The sequence below is a fragment of the Opisthocomus hoazin genome, chromosome 13 (assembly GCF_030867145.1).
Source record: "Opisthocomus hoazin isolate bOpiHoa1 chromosome 13, bOpiHoa1.hap1, whole genome shotgun sequence".
NCBI classification, from domain to species: domain Eukaryota; kingdom Metazoa; phylum Chordata; class Aves; order Opisthocomiformes; family Opisthocomidae; genus Opisthocomus; species Opisthocomus hoazin.
The window spans coordinates 19,847,312-19,868,925 of NC_134426.1; the positions used below are offsets into that span (position 1 = coordinate 19,847,312).

Sequence of the window (21,614 nt, forward strand, 5' to 3'; positions counted from 1 at the left end):
GAGCCTTTTTTTTTATATGTTCTGTTCTGATGCAACTGTGAAAATATTTTTCCCCCAGCTTGAATGCACTTTTTAAAAAACTGAGTGGCAGAAAGGCTTAGGGTATCAGGTCAGGTTGGGGCTGATCCAAGCTGCAGCAGGATTTTTCTTCCTTTTGGTCTAAACATGTAGGAATTGAAAGCTTAAAGAGCTTCGTGCTTAGAGCTGTGCTCAAAATAGTCGGGACTCACAGTCCGCTTCCTAATATGCTCACATCACGAGACCAACCGCTGCTACTGGCTCTTCTGTCTGAGGCTCCAGTGGAGAGCTGGGGTGCTGACTGCTCTGCAAGGCCAGTTCTCCCCCCAAAGGTAGCCCAGGTAAAGGTTGCCCTTTGGGCACCGATGTCACACCCCACCTTCTTGAGCCCCAACAGTCTTTCACAAAAAACAGTACCCCTGTTCAGGGATTGGTTTAGAGGTTTTTATTTTTATGTGAAATCATAAATACAAAATAAAAATAGTAAACAAGTGCTATAGATTTCTCTTTTCATTGGGATGAGGTTCAGGCCTGATCCTGAGCACTTCCAAGTCTTAAGTTCAGAACTAGGTCTTTGCTCTTGGAAAACAAAACATAGCAAAAACCAACTTACACTTTTTCACTGAAGCCAGTGACATCAGTAACAGCATTCTCTCAGGTTATTTTTAAAGCACAGCAACAAGTAAGTATACTGAAGGATGAGATTAAATATAAAAATATTTTTAAAAATGGGCCCCACTTCCTGCTAGTATTGTTGGGTGCTGCCCCACTGACCTCAGCAAAACCTTGTCGCATCAGCAGCAAGTTATGTTTTGGTAGGATGGTGCTGTGGTTACTAGTACGTACACAGTTCGCACTAGCTTCTTCCAAGAGGTCTTGTGTAATTGTTTCAGATTTTGGTTATAAGTGGATCCGGCCCTGCCGTGACACAAAGCTCTCTGTCAAGAAGTTTGGCTTTTTTTTAAAAAAAAAACCACCTTTCTAAGGTGTGGGTTCACCTCCGTCTCCCCAAGGCACCAGTTTTGATTCAATTTTGAACGCTAGCGATGAACCGCTCAGAAGGCAGACGCTACAGTAAAGATACATGCAGGTGTGTCTGTTGGTGAGGTTGGTTTTTAGTTCTTTGAGACAAAAGAGAGTGAGGTCCAGAATTTGGGCTAGTAGCTGTTGGCTTGTTTGCTAGACACAAGAGGGCTGAGTGAGGGTAGAGTATGTCTATGGGCTGGGTGACAAATACAGTTGGACATTATAATTTAAAATAAAGTAACCATGAAACAAATAAGGGCACTGAACAAGCCAACTTTGGTAGATTTCTTGCAAAATATATCCATTTAAATACATTTACAGTTTACAAGGTTACACTGTTTAAAAAAAGTTGCAATGATGAAATACAGAATATTTCATTCTTGTACCAAAACTACGTATCACATCATAACAACAATATTATAGCTTTTATTTAAATGGAGATAGTATAAGAGCTGCACCTCCTTATAGAGGAAAACTAGTTCTAGACATACTGCTCTGCTTTTGTATGGTCTGATGGCCTCAGACCCCAAGACCTAGGTGCTGAAAAAAATGAAAGCAGTCATCTTTAAAGGGGTAAATCATGTGCTTGATATTCAACATCAATATTTGCAGAGGCAAGGCTTTAGACTCTCATTCAGGTCTGTGTACACACTGATACCGCTGGGTTTTTTAATTTGCTAAGCAAAGCAAGAAGACAGTTGATGTAAATTTGTCACAAACCCACAGTTATGGTTAGTCCAAAAATCTCAGCGTTATCAGAAACTTTTAAGAGTTAAGTGCTCAGATTAGGTGTGCATTCTATTGCTGCGTGGTTGTGAGGGACCCACGAGGTCACAGCGTTGGACTCTGAGGAACACAAACAGCACATTTCCTCACTAACACTTGGCAGAAATCTCCTTATGGCGATAGAGATGCTGCCATGCTCTGTAGCAGAATTCTGTGTTGATTTAAAAGCACAGGTAATTCTCCTGGAAGAGTGTCACACTATCCCTTTGCCCCTCCCTTAAAAAAAGTTTTGTCTCCACAGTGTAAAATGGAAAGGTGTATGCTAATATTCCAGGCTGTGGCAAAGTTTAGCAGGTATTGAGCTCAGAAAATGAGAGTTGTGTTGCCCAGAGTATCTTCCTTCCAGTCTGCACAGTGTTACCAGCACAATGCAGAGGAGCTGAGAGCTGCAGGAGCCATGACTTCCCATCTCCTGATTAGCCTGCATAAAGTCTCAGTCCAGATAAATTCTTCTAGCAATTTCTATGCATGATTTGGTAAATGAAGGAAAGCACGTGTTAACAAAATCAAGGGGGGAGCCAACCAAGCGCACATCCAGCTGAACACACAATTCAAAACTGGCAGCAAGCGGGGCTTGGCAAGAAGGTGATGAAAGCTGTCCATACCCCAGCCGCCAATATCCAGGGCAATTTCTGCGTTTCCAGTCTCCTGTAGTGCAGATGAGAGGACGCAGAGGGACGCCTGCTGGAGCTAGGATGTACACAGATCTCCTGGGTCTCTCAATCTAGTCCTCCAGTAGTTCTGGCAATGAGTTCACATTCAAGTAACAACAGAACAGAAGCTGATGAAGGAGAAGGGATGAAGAACCTCAAGGGGCAACCTCCTACAACCTGTTTTTTATGCTACTAAGTGACAGCAACTACCCGAAATCTCTTTCAACGGTCTCAGAGACACCCAGCCCAACGCGCTTCTCCGAGGGACTGAAACAACCAAAGAAAATCAAATACCCTTCTCCTTCAGTGTGAGACCTCATAACCCTCCGTTGCTTGCCTGCGGGATGCAGGACCAAGGCTGGTGTCACGCTGCAGACAGAACCCCTGGTTTAGCTGCCCAGAGAGAAGAAGAACAAAAACCCTGAAGCAGCGGGAGTCCCCGCGGGCGCGGCCCGACGCGGGTGTCAGCAGGGACGCTCCTCCCCGACGGCCCGGCCCCGCCGACAGGCACCGGCAGCGCGGGCGGGCGGCTGAGCGCTCGCCGGCCTCTCCCGGTGACGCCGGGGAAGGGCCGGGAGCTGCGGCGGGAGCCGGGGAGACGCCGGTTGGGCCGCGCTGTGCGGCCGGGGAGGGCTCTCCTCGCCCCGGCGGGCCGTCAGTACCGGGTCCCCGGCGGCGGCGAGCGCGGCCCTGCCCGCAGCGGAGCGGAGCGGCCGGACCCGCCGGGCGGGCGGCCGGGCGGCGGGGGGCTGCCCTGCCTAGGGCTGCCGCTTGACGGGGGTCCCCGTTAAGGGGGGACTCTAGGCAGGGGAGCGCGGGAGCTCACCGCGGCCCCCGCGCTGGCCGGCTCGCAGCCGTCGGTCCACGTCCCCGCAGGGCCGGGGGAGCGGGGCAGCCCCGCTCAGACGTAGTTCTTCTTGTCGTACTCGCCGTTGGAGGTGGGCCGCCGCGGCGCCGAGTACTTGACGGGGAAGGAGGTCTCGTCGCGCTGGGAGCAGGAGCAGCAGCAGAGGAGGCAGCCCCCGAAGAGCAGCAGGGCCGTGGCCGCCCAGCCGACGTAGAGCGCGGCCCCCATCTCCCGCTTCTGGAACGTCGGCACGTTGGGGTCGTAGAAGTCGCTGATAACGATGTTGGCGAACCAGCAGAGCGGGATGAGCACCAGGATCCCGCAGAGGACGTAGATGGCCCCGCCGGCGATGACGACGCGGGACTTCAGCTTGCCGGGCCGGATGCAGTTGGTGCACTGCGCGCCCGCCACGGTCACCATCAGCGCCACCAGCCCCAGCAGCGCCACGACGACGGTCAGCGCGCGGCCCGCCTGCATCTCGGGCCGCAGCGCCAGGATGGAGTCGTACACCTTGCACTGCATCTGCCCCGTGCTCTGCACCACGCAGTTCATCCACAGCCCCTCCCAGATGGTCTGCGCCACCACGATGTTCACGTCGATGAAGGCCGACACCTGCCACATGGGCAGCCCGCAGGCCAGGATCACCCCCACCCAGCCCAGGATGCCCAGCCCCAGCCCCAGGATCTCCAGCGCCGCCGAAGTCATGGTGCCGCTGCTCCCGCCGCTCCCCAGCGCACCCCGCACAAGCACGACGCTGCGGCTCCGCTGCTCTGCCCCGGGGCGGCCGCCGGGCAGCGCCTTATGGGGAGCCGCGGGGCGCCCTCCCACCGCCCGCCCGGCCCCGCCCCGCCGCGCCCCGCCCCGCCCGGCGGGGGAACCCGCACCGGCAGCGCCGCGGGGCCGGGGCCGGGGCCGGGGGCGGGGGGGAGGCGCTGCCCCGCTGCTCGCCGCTGCCGGGGGCTCCCGCCGCAGCCGGGCACCGTCCCGCTGCTCGCCGCGGCACCCTGCTGCGGGAGGGGCTCGGACGCCGCCCGCTCGCAGGGCTCTGCGCCGGGGTCTCGGCCGCTCGGACGCGTTCCCGCTGGAGCCGCCGTCTGTGCGTTCCCTGTGTGCTGACAAGGGCCGCAGCCGGGCCTGCGAGAGGTGTCGCCAAGGCAGGCACCGAGCAGTGCGGACGTCCTGGTGTCCAGAGCCTAACCGGCCCTTTGCCGAAGGACTGACCTGCACATGTGGCTCTTGCACGTTGTCACAGGCAAAAGCGCAACAAGCACCACCAAACGCCTGAGCAACCACCCTGAAAATGGAAGAGCTTTGAATATGGGATCTGCACATCTTACGTCAGTACCAACACATAGATTCTTACTTCTGTGCAGGAAGAAACATCACGGTTAGCTTACACCAGGCATGAAACTCTTTGTTTTGATACTGGATCCAAAAGCAAGGCATTCTGCTTAAGTATGTTGCCTCAAAGATGTCGAACTTCACTTTACTATTTTTAATTGCTCAAGTACGTTTCAAATCTGTATGGTGTGTCAAGGAGTTAAGTGCCTGTATCAAAAGGAGTGGATTTATGCGAGGTTTCGTTGCCAGGCCACGGAGACATTGTAACTGTCTCTTCAGGGACCACTGGCGTCTTGGATGGTTCTTGCAAAGAAACCTCAGTTCAAGCCCTGCAGGCCAACGGCAGCTCGCAGCCCCCCCGGCCAGCAGACGCAGCGAGTGTGGGTGCTGCGGACACTGCTGTTACCACTGCGGTAGAAAGAGGACACACCTCACCAGCTGCCTCGCAGCACTCACAAGGAGCTGTGGTCCGGTGGCTTTCCACTGCGTGCCCTGAGAAAGCCTTGTTTTGATTTAAACTGGCATTGTTTTGGTTTATCTTAAGTAGGTTTAAATGTTTTAGACAACATTGAAAGCTATATTCACACTGACTTTTGATCTGGTTTGGCTAGGTTTGGTTTCATTTAGCCCAAAGTATCCTTCTCCTATAGAGGAGATAACAGAATTGAAAATAACACATTCCTGCCCCTGTGTAAGCAGTTTTCTCTGTTGTGCAGCAATTTACAGTGTGTATTACGGCATGCAGAGAGTTGTGATGGAAATACTAACACTGATATGAATGCAGAATGAATGGAAATGTCCCATGCGTGAAGCAGAAGCAGCAGAAGAAATGGTAGGGAAAGGTTAAAGGAATGACATGCATCAACAGCTGAGGACGTGACGGATGGGTTAACACTGAGCAACGCCCTGCTTGCGTCCTGACAGTGGCACTGGTGACTCTTCTGCAGAGGACCCGAAGGGTGGCAACGAGGTCACAGCACGCTGGATGTGGCCTTTCACTTTGCTTGTTTTTCTAAGCAGAGGACAAACCTCAGCCACAAGATACACAAAAAGAGACAGAAGAACATCAGCAGCGTGTGGACCGTTATGGTGTGGACACGCTGACACATGATGGCTGCAGCCTCCCGTTGATTATCTCTGCTAGAGGAGCTGTAAACATTTCTAGCATGGAAAATATCTTCCTAACAGAGGCTGCCTGATAAATGGAGTTAAGAGGAGTTATCTCCTCTTCCAGCTGTATATGAAATACATACAGTTTACTTCAATTATTTAAAACTGTAAATTCCAGTGTGCAAAGTCCAGGAGGAATGTGTGACTGGGGCTGTGCAATCTGTCAAACTGGGACTGCTTACAATCACTCAGAGAAGTCCCTGGTGTCAGGGAGAGGAGAATGTGCAAGAGAACCAGCCACAGAGACAGAGATATCTCAGAGGTGAACAGGAAGAAACCCAGAACACAGGCTGAAACTGAATAACATCTGTATTTATGATGATAATAATGATTATATAGAAAACAGCACAGAAGAACAATTAAAGGGGGGGGGGGGGGGGGAGAAATGCCAGTTATCTTAGCCCGTAAGCACAGGAAAGCCCCACCCTTGCCACTTGCCCAGGAGCACGGAACTCTGAATTTCCTCTGATAAATGGCCTCTGTGTGTGCTTCTGTGCCGGCCAGCCGGGAGGCACTCCTGGGGCTTGTGCAGCTGCCTGGGGCTTTGGACTGAGAAAGGAAACCAGCACATGGCTTGTGTTACCTCTGCAGCCCTTACCCCACCTTCCCTTGCTACCTGTTACCGAGCAACCGAGTCCTACAAATCACTTAATCCAAGACAATTATTTCTCTGGGGAAGTACATGCTTGATAATCTCAGGGTAAACCAACCTTTCTGCTTAGAGGCATTTCCATTTTCAGTATTTCACGTTTGTCTGTTTGTTTCTTTTCCTTACCCCAGCTATTAGCTTTTACCCTGGCTACTGGCAAGAACCTCCATTTTTGATTGCTCTGTCCCCTAATCCTGATGGTGAGGACTTGTTGCGCGGGCTATCCTCAACGAGCCCATTGGTGCAAGGTGCTCGCTGATCTGCTTACTTGACCGACTGGTAACTTGACTGACAGCTGCTGGGGGGGCCTGAGGACCCCATCAGCTTCTGCACTTTGTGGCTTCTGATGGTGTTAATGTCACAACACCCTGAATTAACTTAAATGCCCAGAAAAGAAAAGGTTCTAATTTCTTAAAAGTAAACACATATAGCATGATGTTTTTCTTGGGATATTAAGTAAATAAATTACTACTTAATAAATTAAATCCTTGCTGCTAAAGTCTGGATTCCCTTCAATTCAATGGCATGATGTTCTTGCAGCAAAGTAACTCATTAACAAATGACCGTTAATGTCATTACATCTGCTACTGCTCCAGCTATGTATTTATTAAACTGTTCTAAGGGGGATGTGTAGGGGGGCTTTGCAGGCTGTGAAAATGGGCGGAAGTGGTATTCAAGCTGAGAACAATTGCACAGAAGCTGTAGTATAGAAAGAGGGGCTTTGGGATTAGAGGTGATTGTGTTCTCACTTTTCCTGACATAATCAGGATAAATACCAGGCGCAGAGTTACTGGGAGGGCTGCAAAGGGGGGTCCACGCTCTTGCCAGCATTGCTTGACTTGGTGTGTGAGCCCTGTACCACAGCACAGAACTGCTGTGCCCAGCCCTCCAGTCTTGCTAGGGCTTTGCTCAGCCCCAAAGCATCCCACTGACAGTGTTTAGATAGATTTGCCTTTTGGGACCTGAAACATAGGCTGCAGAGCACGCTTGGTTTATATCTTGTGGAGCGTCCCTTACCTGGTGCTTCTGCTCCTTCTCATCCCTAAAATGTTGGGCATCTGGAAGACAGAGAGGAAAATAACATTTGGTAGCAAGCTTATGCACAAACCTAGTATTGTTTGTGTGACTAAGAGGGAGTACAAGTGAAAAGACAAATTAAAAGCCCAGTGATCTCAAGACAGTTTACCATAACTTTTGGATCAGACATAAGCAAAGGTGAAGAACCAGGAATCCTATTAGAGACAGATTTTGTGCCATATTTTGTCCTCTAATTAGTGCTGAAATAAAGGCAAGGAGATTTACAAATACAGATGTGTTAGGCAGGGGCTGTTCCTTACTTAGAAATCTTGAGCTTTCTCAGTGAAAATCACTCATTCTGAATTATCCTTTAAACTGTTTTTCCCAAGAGAAGAGATTTCATTGGCGCTTGAGTGCACGTACTGTCTGCTGCAGTAAGATAGGCCTCCATGAAGTCCCTGCACATCAGCAGTGCCAGCACGTCCTCAGACCAGTGTGACACATCAGCAGACTGGCACACAGGAATGAGTCCTTGTCAAATGAGCAGGTTATTACAAAATGAAAGTGTACAATTTCACCATAGGACTTATCTCAAGCTCATTTCTTTTGGAAACAAGCTGAAATGGTTTTGGAAACAAGCTGAAGTGGTTAACGTGGAATTGTCACTTCCTCTCTTAGTTTTCTTTAGAACAAAGAGAAGCAGTGAATGGTTTAAAAGCCACACCAGAATTTTGCAAAAGGGACCAGTAATGCTCTATGACTGGTGCTAATGACATAAAATCCAACACCTTTTTTAGAAGTGTGGCTGTTGCCGTTCAGGATTGAGAAATGGATGCCCACGCCACTCTTCCCACTCAGTGGTGATGTGGCAAGGCTCGTGTAAAAGAAAGGAAGGAAGCAGATATATGTAGGTGGAAAAAAACAGTGAAAGAGGTTACAAATCTGCTTCCAGCCTTCACTTATTTTCTGCTGTCTATCCCTTTCCAAACAAAGTTGCCCTAGCCCTGTGTCAGTCTGGGCACTTTACACACACCCTCTGCCTGGGGCTTTTTTTGGTGAACTGCCAGGTAGCTGGGAGCTGGGGGGTTCTGGCTGGGCCTCACACGGTGGGAATACCGAGAGAGTGTTACGAGCCCTGGCCTCAAATAATGAGGAAATTAATTGTCATAAACCATCACTAGAACTGAGTCCCACACCTCCCTGCTTGAATTCCTCTACGTGCAAACCTAGCATCAGCATTTGGAATTTCCCCTTGGTTGGAACTGATCCTCATGTCTCTATGTCTTACTAAAGCACTCCCCTGATGGGAACATTTGCAGTCACCACTGTCAGGACCAGCTGGGCTGCACCGGTGAGCTACAGTGCACCTAAATCTTCAGCACCTTGTTTTCTGAATTTGGCTTTCGAGCGGATACTGCGGTGTCAGTGGACAGCCATAACCATAACAGCAGTTAATCAGCTGAGTGATGGCCCTTTCCCAAAGCTTAGAAGATCTGTAGATCGTCTGCAGATGAGCATCTACACAGCCTGATCACGCTGCTCGCCAAGAGATCACACTGAATATATACCTAGGCCATGTCATTTCAAATACTTCTCTTTAATGCTGTGGACATCTCTTGAGAATGTATTAAAGCTTGAACAGGCAGGGGGAGAAAAGGTGTAGGAAATATACATTGTTTCATGCCTAAGGGTCCATTCTATATCATGTTTCCTATCAGGAGAACTGCAGTTTAATTTCGTCCCCTTCCAAAGTTAGCCTCCTTCCACAGATTGTGGTGTACCAGGATCCTGGTAGATCTCTTTCCCGTCTAATTGTTGGGAAATCATCCACAGATGTCATTTTGTAAAGAACAGCGTCAGCAAGGACAAATGCCATTGTTTTAAATATACATTGCAGATGTGGAAAGTAATTAGTAAAGACATGACCGAGAAGTTACTGAAAACTGTTCAGTGCTAGCAATGGGAAACGTACTACATTTCTCGAGTGTCCCAGGAAATTTGCATTCCTGAGAACACAGGAGGCTGGGGACACCTCCTCTGATCATGAGCGATTAATTCTCAGCAGTGTTGTCCCTATTCTTAACGAGACACGTCAGAGGCAAGCCCCGTCTTTGGGACTAGAATGCATCTGTTTTGTCAATCCCGATTCCCTTCTTGAAAGTGAAGCTGGTTTCCAGTAAGAGGAAAGGATGGCTGTTATTGGTGAAAACATGCAAAATGTCTCTTATCAGAGAGAAAATGTTTAGGTTCTTATTATTGCTGCTTCGTTGCCATAATTGGCGTCTTGAAAAGGTGGGCTCGTGCATGCTTGTAAATGCAAAAGAAATGCTTCTTTTCCTCTGAGACCGCTCTAATTCAAACACAATCTTCGTTTCCTGTAGTGCGTCACTAAAAATGCTTTTGGTTTTTTTTTTCAGCAAGGGAAAATACTTACCTGTTGCAGATTTTCTTATGGATTACTAAATAATAAATAATTTGCAAAGTAGCTTATGCCAGTAAATCCTGGTGCATCCACAGGTACTGGCTTCCTGTTCGTACAGTGCCACAGCTCCAGCTCTGAGCTGCACACTTCAGAAGGGCTCCGCGGTGAGTCCAGCTTTCAGCAGACCCAACATTTTTGATTCCTGATGCAGCATGCCTGCAAAAACACAGAAGGTGTGAGATGTTAGAATGATTCACCCCATTAGTGATTCCATAGATAAAGGGCTATACAGAAGAGTATTTTGATCAAGTCACCAGTTTACCAAATACAAACAGAGAATGGGAAGTTCACCCTTAAATTTCTGTCTATCACCACACCCAAATACTAAAAATTAGCCCAGGAAATATCAAAAGTATGGTATCTGACATTCACACTGAGTACATTCAAAGCACTTTTTTCTCTGGTAATCCTTTGAAAACCGATGTCACCAGCAGTGTGCAGCTCTTACGTATTTATTTCTAAAAGGTTTGGTCCTGGAGCTGTGGACTGTAATTTAGCAAAGCATACACAAATATTCTGAAACAAACATAAACTTTAATCTTATGGAAACAAAAAAGATTTATGCATATGCTTAAGAATAAGTTGTTTAATCAGGACTTGAGTAATTTTATCTTCAGGGAAGATCGGGAGAGTTCAGGATGCTCAGTGACTTACAGCAGTGGGCCAATATCTCCTTGAATTGCTCTTAGCGCACAGCCATTACAGCAATCACACATAATTTTAGGCTCAAATTCCAAATATTCAGCTATGTGAGGAACTGACTCAATCAAAATAAAAACAAGTTACAAGGGTTCTCATCACTTATAAGAGACAGTTTTATTTTGTCTAAGCAGCATATCTTCTATTTTGTTTTAATTTAATAGAAATAATGCCAAGGAACATGGAGTCGTTTTATCTATCAAAACTCTGTTTAGTTTTCAGTTATAGAGTGGTATTTATTTTTTTATAATCAGTATCATACCATTTTCTCTGTTAAGGAGCAGAACAAAAGATACATAATGTCTTTTGCTGAATGGATGAGGTATTTCTAACTTGCTAACACGTGACTCCACACAAAGTTAAGATTTGAATTCAAGGAAGGACTCTGATTGTGCTTTTGAGAATGTAAACCTAGATGTATCAGGAACTTTTATAAAAGGCATTTGAGCTTCTAAGGGAAGAATAAACCAAAATTCTTTCAGAAATAATAATAATGGGAATGAGTGATTCACAGTCAGACTGCCATTCACTCCATTAGCATTTAACTATTTAACTATTTAAGAGGATCAGTGTTCTTCAATACAACAATTCCTTCTGTTTGCACCTCTGCTAATACCCATCTGAGAAATAACAAATACACAGTATATCTTTTGTGGGCATGCATTCTCTGTAGATTTCTGCAATGCAGCATTTCTCAATTATATGCACGAAATAGTTCCAGTTCTGCTGCTCGGTGATCCTGCACACTGCAGTTTCATAACAAGTCTCATAAGAGGTTTCAAAAGTAACAAAAGTACATTTTCTCCAAGTGCGTAACGCACTGTAAAACTCATTGTCACAGGATGCTCTTTAATGCCAAAAGTCAAGAGCAGTTCAAAAAGCAACAAGAAAAATTCATGGAAAAGAATATTGTCAAGACAAAGCTTCTGCCTCAGGAAGCTGCTGAGCTCCAGATTGCCGTCAGCTGGGAGGATACACAGACACGGTGCTGCTTTTATCTTTTCCTAAGCATCTGCTACTGAGCACGGCAGAGGGAGGGCACCGGCTGAAACTGACCTTTGCCCTTACCCAAAGTGCCCTTCCTTACGTTACCATCTGGCATAATGGGACTGTTTTGGGAGGATTGTGACTTCCCTGAACACTTTGTGGGACAGTTGGTCAGCTATCTGATTCAGCTATGACTTGGGAAAATTATTGGTATGCCTCAGTAATGAGGCATTTGGAATTTCTGGAGAATGTTCCACCCATTGCACTAAACCCTCCTGCCAAAGGAAAGGAGTGACAGCCATGGGAAAGCACTGACTTCCACCAGACTCTGTGTTGATGCCAGTCTGTAGCTGGGCATTGCCCATGCTAATCTCTTCACGTGCTAAATAGTTATTTGTAATAGCAGTTCATGTGTGTAAAATATTGTGTGCATCACAGTGTTCTAATTTAGCGAAAGAAAGAAAAATTGCCAGTGTTGTTCCTTTGGTGATGGTACAAAAGACCTATATAGATATCCATGGAATAATATAAAATAAGAAAGACCTTAACTTATAAAGACGACTGAAATGCCATGTTTTAACTCCTCCAAGAAGGTAGTGTATAACAGTACTTTGTGTTACAACATTACATTTTGTCCTAGGAAACGGAACTTGGTTGCGGTTTCATTGGCTTTTATCTTGTTCTTACTCAGATCACGTCAATGCTTGGTTGATAATACCAGCACAATGTGAGCTGGCAAATAATACCAGCCTGCCTTCAGCAGCATTTGTTTCACTTCCACATTTTCCTGTTGTGAGCTGCAGCCCTGTTTGCTTAATGGATGGAAATGGACACAAAACAGAAATTTGCTTCTTGGTGTTCAACATTGTGAGTCAAAAGATTTGCTGCAGATCGCACATACAAATAGCACCCTGCAAAGTGTCCAGGTGGGTTACCAGGAACTTTCCTGAACCCAGTCCTTGCAGCTGGAAGGCTGGGAAAAGCCTTCCCAGGACTTCTGCTGCTACTCCGTTTTAATCGTCGGGGTCGTGTTGGGTGTGGGAGCTATGTAACACTGTTTCACCAGAAGAAAGTGATCTGATTCTGTAACCTGACTGCAGGTATCGTTTACACTCCAGGTTTATGACTGCTGGAGACCCCGACAGCTCAGAGAACTTGTCGTCGAGAATCCTGCTCACCCCTTCAGCAATGACACCGACCAAGGCAGAACGGCTCTTGCTTAACCACAGGGAATGCCAAGAGGACAGAGAAGGTAGCAACAGCGTAGGTAAAACCAGTACATTGGTTTTTTTGTACAATGTCTGGGAAAGAAATTTACTTCATGTGTGGATGAGCAGCTGAAAAGCAAACAGGTTTATATTACATACTGCACCGCAGTCAAACAGCACAAAGTTTAAGCTAGATTTCGCCCTGGCTGTCACACCGACCGTACCAAAAGTTTTTCCACTGTGAGGACTATCACTAAAACCTGCTGAGGCGGCAAACTCGAAGCTCAATGGTATTTGAGTAGGAAATGAGAATGAAACAATTGGAGCAGGGGATATCTCGAGCAGAGTGGGCTCCGACTGCGTTTCGCTCCCGAGGGCTCACCCCGTGCGTGCCCAGACGGCCTGCGCAGGACGGGCCATGCCGGCGGGACGCGAAGTCGGGGTGGCTGCGCCAGACTCGTGTCACTTCACAGCCGTCACCACCCCAGCCTGGCCACCGCGCCGGCCGAGCCGCCCGCCCGCCCGCGTCCCTCGAGAAGCCAGCGGGACCCGAGCTCGCTCGGCATGTTGGAGCGGGGCGCTCGGGGCCAGAGCAGGAGCCCGACTCCGGGTGTGGGGGGCACAACCCCGCGGACGCCAGCAGGCCGCAGCACGGGGGCACCGCTCCCCCCCGGGGCGCTGAGGGGCCGGCGAGCGCGGCCGGGGTCCCCGGGCCCACCCCGGCACGGCGGCTTTCCTGCCCGGCCGCCGCCACGGGACGGCCCGGGGGAACAGCGCCCGCTCCCCACAGCGCAGTGCCGGGCCCACGCCTGCGGCCGCGGCTCCCACACCGCGTCCCGCCGCCCCGACCCCTGCGGGGGGGTTCGCCATGGCAACGCCCCGCCGCCCGCCCGCGCGGCACGGGCCGCCTGCCGCCCTGCCACTCAGGCACGCGGGCGCGCCGGAGGAGACGCTCTGTCCCTCCTCTCGCTCGTCCCGGAGCCGCGTCCCGTTGCTATCCTAGGAAGCGGCCTAGACCATAGAGTCGTGCGGAAGGTAGGTAGGCGCTCGGCCGCGGTGGCGTGTGGGATGCGGGAGGGCTCCGCGAAGGGAGGTGGCGGATCGCGGCCTGGCAGCCAGGCACCGGCGGGAGCGGCCGCGGGCTCAGGTAAGCGCCGGGGGCCGGGCCGCGTCCTCCGGCCGGCGGGTGGGCGCCTCCGCCCCGCACACCGCTCCGCCTGGCCAGCGCCCACGGCACCCGGCCCGGCCTGCAGCCGCCAGCGGGGCGGCGGTACGGCCCCGGCCCGGTTCCCCGGAGCTCGCCCGCGGCCTGGCTCCGACCCCGCTCCTCTGCCCGCGGCCGGGCTGCTGAAGCTGCTGTGCGAGGAGGGGAGGAGCGTATCGGGGCAGAGCCCGCGGAGCCCCGCCGCCGGGTCGCGGCCCTCTGTAGGCACCCGCTTGCTTGTTGTGAGAGGCGGGCGCGCGTTGCCGCTGAGATGAGGGCAGGGCCTCGGTGCTGCGGGGTCTGCCCGGCGGTGAGGCCGGAGGTGCGGGGCGAGGACGGAGCGGGAAGTTCTGCTGTCCCTTCGGGCATTCCTCAGGCGCTTTGGGAACTGCGGCACCCAGCGAGGCCGGCGGCCGGGGGTGCTGCCGAGAAGTGCTGCAGAGCCCGGCAGAAGGAACGAGTGCTTTACCTTTTTTTGTTTTTTTTTTTAGGTCTTAAGTTGTTGTTCACGTGCAGGTTAGAGACTGCGTGGTATCGCGGGACTTGAGCATGATTTCGAAGTCATTTAAAATACTAACTTAGCACTGTTTGCCGTGCATTGCCAGGATGTACCCAGTTGTAGTTAAGCTTTGTAGGTGTGAGGCGGAGCTGCCTATTCCCTGATGAGTGATCATGGCTTATATATTTAGCCCTTTAATTGAAAAAAAAGCCCCAGCTTGTCACGTTTACAGGTCAGTTTTACAGTATTTTTCTCTGACACAGTAACTCTGGGAAAGTACTGTCAAAAGCTGCTTGCGTAGGAAGCACATCATCGCTAAAATGAATTATTAATTTGAATGGTATCGTTGCCTCCTTCGTGCTTTTTAAGTGACCATATCTGTTAAAATAACAGTAAGAAAGGGAGTTGTCTAGAATAATATGTTAACACTGAAATGGAACTTCAAATAAAATATTTAGGGTTAGAGCTCTAGATTAAGAATTCCTTTTTCTAGACCTTTTCCTTGTAAGAACAGTGCTGATAAATGGTTCTTCTCTTACTTGCTTAGTCCTTGCCTCACTTTGCTGTGCACATGCGTGCTGTTAAGTCACAGAAACGTTACGAGTTTTGATGAACAGCAGTGCATTCCAGTAATAATCTGTATGGTGTGTCATTGGTTCCAATATCTTATCAAAGCAACATCTGTAAAACACTGAATACTAATTCAAGGACAGGGCAGTGGCATACACTTAGCTTGGTCTGCCTGCAAGTGCCATCACTGGGTTGTTGCATTTGCTGTTAAATTCGGCATTTGGTGGAAGTGGTACAGCCATTTTCCTGAATAAGAGCGGTGCAGAAATGTGTTCAGTTGTTAAAGTGTAAAAGAGGATTCCTTCAGTTAGTAACATCTGTTTCTAATGGGGAAAATGGAGTTGTCTGGAATTGTTGATACAGAGGGAGTGACGCTTCGCCCTGGGAGCTTCAGGGAGGGGGTTCCCACAGCAGAGGTGAGGACATGCTATGAATCAAGCATGACACGGAGAACAGGCTCTTCTGGACCCGCTGTTGTTCAGTGGAGTTAGGTGATTCACACAACTCTGATAGCGTCAGCTACCAAAAAAAAAAATTAACTGCTTTGTATTTGAATACCTCTATATCCAGTTTGGAATACCCTGTGGAGAATTTTAGTTTTCCCATAACTTCCTTGTTTCTCTCTATGCAAGACACTGGGAGATGTTATAAATTTTTAAAATATTTTTATTTATATGCCTCAGTACTTGACTCTGGCATTTCTCCGTTGACTTTTTGTAGTTTGTTTTGTGAGAAACCACAAATATTGGTATTTTACTGACATATTCTTGGTGTTTCTCTGTCTGATTTAAGTCTGAAAATGTGACTTCAGAATGCTAATGTTGTTGAGACCATTTCCAGCACTTGGAAACCTACTTAAGTATTTACTACTTTCTGTGGTTCCTTACTAGGTTTTTAAATACTTTGTTTAAAAGTATCAGAGGTACATAATCTCAGATGGAAAGAAAGAAGCCTCATTTGATAAATCAGGAGGGCTATTCTGCTTGTAGAGATGGTTGTTAAGGCCACTCTAAAGTGCTTATTTTAAAATGTTGTTTAATGTCCTTATATGGAAACACTCTGTGCATTTTTGTAGCGTTTTTCTTTGTGCTAGTTCCTGTTAAGAAGCTCCCAGTCTGCCTGTTCCTAACAGTTTACTTCTTGCATCCTGACAGGAACAAAGGAAATGACCCATTTTCCTTCCCCTCTCTTTCTCTCTCACTGGAGTACTGTTCTTAGCAGAAGACGGTAGGATGGCATGTTCCAGGCCTCTCTGTTTGTAGAGGAGGCACCGTCACTGAATTTAGCAGTCATCTGCTGCGTTCAGTTGCTGGACAGCACATTGTTTAGGATAGGAGTTTGTTGGGATCCAAAATAACTGTTACGTTATCCACTGTTCAAAAACTGATTTTGACATTTTTTTTTATACTGTAGCATAATGTCCCTTTTTTCTTCTAGACCTGCTAAATGGGGCCCACGGTTATTTACAAATAAAGTTTCACTGATTTTTACAAGTTAATGCAATTGTATCTTACCTATTCCTTTCTCTTTGAAATATTTTGCATGTGCTGCTTTGCTTACCTCATAATGATTGAAATAGTCCTTTGAAAATCTGAAAAAACACAACAGCTATGGCTTGCTGTTTTGCCTTAGTTTGTTTTTTTTTTAACTTATTATGGAAAATTGATAAAAAATGAAGCATTACAATTTCTAGATGTGGGACTATCCAGGGTGTTGTCAGACATTCAGCTTGACCTTGTTCTAATGTTTGACTTGATTGTGTGCAGGCAGACTTCAGGATTTCAGCAGTCGTTGATGTGCAGTGTAGTCTGGTCCGTTGACAAGTTATCACCTGTAAGCAGTGCTGTAAGCACTGCAGTTATGTGGTCCTGTAAGGAGGCGTAGCACGGTATTTTGCTAATTTTGAGGTTTGATCTGTAATAATATGGTAAAGCTTCAGGAAGACGGCTCACGGTCATAGAATCACAGAATCACAGAATGGTAGGGGTTGGAAGGGACCTCTGTGGGTCATCTAGTCCAAACCCCTGCCGAAGCAGGGTCACCCAGAGCAGGCTGAACAGGACCTTGTCCAGGCGGGTCTTGAATATCTCCAGCGAAGGAGACTCCACAACCTCCCTGGGCAGCCTGTTCCAGTGCTCCGTCACCCTCAGAGGGAAGAAGTTCTTCCTCATGTTGAGACGGAACTTCCTGTGCCTCAGTTTATGCCCATTGCCCCTTGTCCTGTCGCTGGGCACCACTGAAAAGAGTCTGGCCCCATCCTCCTGACACCCACCCTTAAGATATTTGTAAGCATTTATTAGGTCCCCTCTCAGCCTTCTCTTCTTCAGCCTAAACAAGCCCAGCTCCCTCAGCCTCTCCTCGTAGGAGAGATGTTCTAGTCCCCTCACCATCCTTGTATCCCTCCGCTGGACTCTCTCCACTAGCTCCTCATCTTTCTTGAAGTGGGGAGCCCAGAACTGGACAGAGTACTCCAGATGAGGCCTCACTAAGGCAGGGTAGAGGGGAAGGAGAACCTCCCTCGTCCTGCTGGCCACACTCTTCCTAATGCACCCCAGGATGCCATTTGCCTTCTTGGCAGCCAGAGCACACTGCTGGCTCATGGTTAACCTGTCGTCCACTAGGACACCCAGGTCCCTCTCCACAGAGCTGCTCTCCAGCAGGTCCGTCGCTGTCATCTGGGGAAGTTGGTTGGTTGAATATTTTCCTAGGAAACCTCATGAGGGCAGTATTATGAATTGCAAAATGCGCTAAGGCTGAATAACTGAGGGTTCGTTTGAACCTCGGTGCCTTATTTAGGTGCTGTTGCACAGCAGTTTTATCTTTTTTCTTTTTTTTTTTTTTTCAGCTAACTTTTAGTTAGAATATTTCTGTTCTAACAAAATAGAGTAGGAAATAACTACCTGGATGCTTGTTGTACGCAGACATTTAAGCGTGCGCTGCAGTCGTGATGTGATCAAAGCAGCTATCCTGCAGCTTTGGCTACAGCAACTTTTTAGTCAAAGTAAAACACAAGGTGGATGTGGTTTGCCCAGTAGGAAACAGGCTGTGTTAAGTGATATTTGTGGAACGATTATTGTAAATTTAGCTTTTTATGAGATGACGGACTAATTTTGAAGCCAGATGTGTCATAATCACTTGACAACAGTTTTTACTCTTCTGCTTTTTAGTCAAGTAGTTGGTGTAATGCTACAGTGGAAGTGACTATACTGTCAGCTTTAAAGCAGAAGTAATTAGAGAATTTGACGTACATATTTAAATCTGAATTGTTCCCCCTTCTCACCTTTAACTGTAGGCAGCTGCTCTGGGTGTGAGAAATGGGCCAGAAGGTCTGTCTACATTAGCACTTAGACGGTGACTATTTATGAACTTTTCTAAACTCTTGAATTATGTTACTGATTTTATAGACAAGGTGACATCAGAGGTTTTGCAACACAGAAGCAAGATGTGGACAGAGCAATGGGTTACATCTGTCCGTGAGGCTGTGATGGTCTTTAAGGGTCTGTTACACTTGTTGGCTGGAGGATGGAATGAGCCCTTGCATATTGGTCAAACAAAAAGAAGCTCTGTTTTTTTGAAATCATTCTTAAGGGATGTTTCCTAGGCTGCTTTGAGGAATACTGTATTAGAGACTGTCAGAAGATTATTAGGATCAAGACCTCCCTGTTTTACAGGCAATGGATGTATTAGGCTTTCATTAACAAGCGAATTAACTGGATATAGGGGGGAAAAGTAGCTGGAGGAGGGGAAAAATAAACACTGTTCCTTGCTTACAGAGTGGCTGGTGTCTGCACAGCTGCCAGGATTTGAAATGCCTGCTTCAGGGCAAATGAAATGCCATGTGAGCTGAAGGCATGTTTTCTTTAAAACTCCAAGCTGCAATTATGCTAACTTCAACTTTTCCTTTAGTCCAGAGCTTGGTGTGTCTCTGCTAGGATTTGACTGTCAAACTGCTGGTGTCAGAAACTGGGCTGTATCCTGCTAGAACAACTCCTGCTGCCCGACAGGAAAGCCTTTCTGCCTGAACACGCAGGTGCCTGCATAGGTCACTTCCCCGCTTTCCCAGGCCAAGAGCTGCCTTGTCAACAAACCAAGCTGTGAAGTGCTCCTGCCACTGCTGCATTTCCTGTCAGTGCTCTGTGGCCGCTCTGAATAAAAGGGCCTCGCTATTGCCGTGATGGTTAATCTATAGCACAACTAACATCCTTGAGCAGAAAGATAAGGGCTTGCCAAAATCCAGCTGCCATGGGTGTCTGAAACTAAAGAACAAATCTTTTTGATAGTTCTTCAGGTCAGGGTGAATTTTCATGTCCAGTGTGGTTAGCCAAGTGCCAAGGTTCTGCAGTGTTCGGTATAGTGTTCACATGCAGCAATAGTACTTTGAAGTGACTGAAAATAATGTTATAACTGTTACCTGGAGATCCCATAGGTGTCCTGTTCTCGGGAGAATTTTTGTAAGTGGTCATAATTTTCAAATACAATTTTTTGGGCAGTGGTTAGATTACATTCACCTGTTCGTAAACTGTCTTTAAGATGGTTTATAAACATATAATTGATAAGTTGAAAGGGTAAAAATGGAAGGAAGGAGGACCTCCTTATGCTATTCTGTATAGGGGCTGGGAACAAAGAATATGAATTTCAGGTTTTGTTAGCTAATTACAGAATCAGAGAACTTAAAAGAAAAATTACATCAGGAGTACCATGCATAGTCAGCATTAGCTTTAAGTAGATATTTTTCCTTCTTTAAATCCAGGATGGATGAAAGATCTTTAAGGATACTGAATATTAGTGTTTTGAGTTTTAAAGGAATCTTTCTTATTTTAAAACTTTTTACTATTTACATGGAGTACTCTGTTTTTGATAATCATGTGTAGTTTCTTTCCTGTGAATAGCTTCACAGAAGCAGCCATTTTTATTATGGCTTGTCTATTTTGGTTATCTTTGAGTATGTGACATTTCATTCTACTAGAATAAAATGTGATTATTGTATACAATTGATCAGTTCAAAATCACAATGAATGGAATCCTGAAGTCAGCTAACATGCACTGTGGATTTTATTTTCCAGTGTCTGAAACGTGGAGTGACGAAACATGTCTCAGTCAGGTGAAAAAGTAAAGGTAAAGAGATGGCTGCATAGCCAAAATTTTGTTTAGAATCTGTTCAACTTCTGAAAATACTTGCATTTTTACTGAAGTGGTAAAATAGCGAATAAATGATATCTTACTGCTTCAGATGTGTTTCTGAAAAGGAACTGTTTAGTAAAAAGAGAGCTTGCGTGCGATTCTAATAGAATAATAGGCTTTCGGATGTTTGCCAGACGTTCAGTGTTTGTTCACACATTTAGAATGGTGCCTTTACCTAGGGACATTTCACTTGACAAACCTTCATTTCTGCTGTTTTTGCCCATGTGGGTGGGTTTTAAAAGGGTTGTTAGCAAATAACTAGTTGCCTTTTAAGTGATTTCCCCTGTATCCCCCCTGCCCCACTGGAAGTACGGCATTGTATAAAAACTGTTCTTATTGTAAACTCATCTGTGAAGAAAACACTTGGTTCAGCTAGCTCATAGGTCCCTAAATCGAGTCGCTGCAGTTCTTGTTTAGGTTTTCAGTCAACTGATAACAGATGGTGAAACAGACTGCCCTTTTTATAGCCCAGATATCTTTGATAAGTTTTTCAGGCACATTTCTTTTTCCTGCTTTTGTGTTAGAAGTTAAACATTGTGAAGATAGGTGAACAGCTTAAGAAGCAGAAGATAGATCTCTGTGTGATTGTATCGTGGTAATCTCTGCATTACTATACAATGCTCCTATTTTTCTACATGGGAGCATATGCATTATTTATTTTTATGGAAGATAGTAGCAGCAGATACCAAATTTGAACAGATATTTTTGACCTCTGTCTTAAAATATCTGGTATTTTTAACTATGTTTACAGTTTAAAATTAATAATGGTGTGTTCTTGCAAGCTTGCAGATTTTTTTTATTATCAAAGGAGAGGCTTTTGTTTAAGGGTAGCTCAAGGTACTTATCAGATTTCTATTTATATCAGACTGCTTGGTAAATGGGCCTGTTTCAAGGTCTGCCTTGCTATAGCAGTAAAAAATTGCTTCATTCTCTATTTTTCCATGTGCTTTATGTACCTCTGCACTTTATTGTATAGACTCAACTGAACTCTGTTTCAACTTTGTAGGGGGAAGGGAATCTCATTTATACTCAACTTTTGTTTTCTTGTCAGTTTTCTGACTCGGCAGGCTATGTGGGATTTGCTAATCTGCCCAACCAGGTTCACAGGAAATCTGTGAAGAAGGGCTTTGAATTCACACTGATGGTGGTTGGTAAGTGACTTATAGAAGTATTTTTGACTGTTCAACATCAACAAAAAAATCTTTCACACAGACGTATAAGTCTTCCTACTTAGCAACTGACTGTTACACAGAAGAAAAAGCTTTGAAACTCTATAC

General features: G+C 46.9%; 2 protein-coding genes across 5 annotated transcripts in view; one reads left to right on the forward strand and one right to left on the reverse strand.

Annotated features, from left to right (window-relative positions):
* Positions 1–448: 448 nt before the first annotated feature.
* On the reverse strand, positions 449–4,091 carry CLDN5 (claudin 5). Its single transcript, XM_075434865.1, has one exon. It carries the CDS (start codon positions 4,033–4,035, stop codon positions 3,385–3,387), a length of 651 nt encoding a protein of 216 aa, XP_075290980.1. The 5' UTR covers positions 4,036–4,091; the 3' UTR covers positions 449–3,384.
* Positions 4,092–13,817: 9,726 nt separating this feature from the next.
* Positions 13,818–21,614, forward strand: part of LOC104334825 (septin-2) — a 45,494-nt gene continuing 37,697 nt past the window's right edge. For 3 of the 4 annotated variants that reach the window (XM_075434492.1, XM_075434494.1, XM_075434496.1), the window contains exons 1-3: positions 13,941–14,030; positions 20,220–20,271; positions 21,389–21,488. In XM_075434492.1, coding sequence (XP_075290607.1) covers positions 20,245–20,271; positions 21,389–21,488 — 127 coding nt within the window. In that variant the 5' untranslated portion in view covers positions 13,941–14,030; positions 20,220–20,244. Of the gene's footprint in view, positions 13,919–13,940; positions 14,031–20,219; positions 20,272–21,388; positions 21,489–21,614 lie in introns of those variants that run through there. The other variant, XM_075434495.1, reaches the window with a different exon arrangement.

Excerpts from the sequence above, each read along its gene's own strand:
- CLDN5 (XM_075434865.1), bottom strand. The coding sequence starts at position 4,035 with ATGACTTCGGCGGCGCTGGAGATCCTGGGGCTGGGGCTGGGCATCCTG.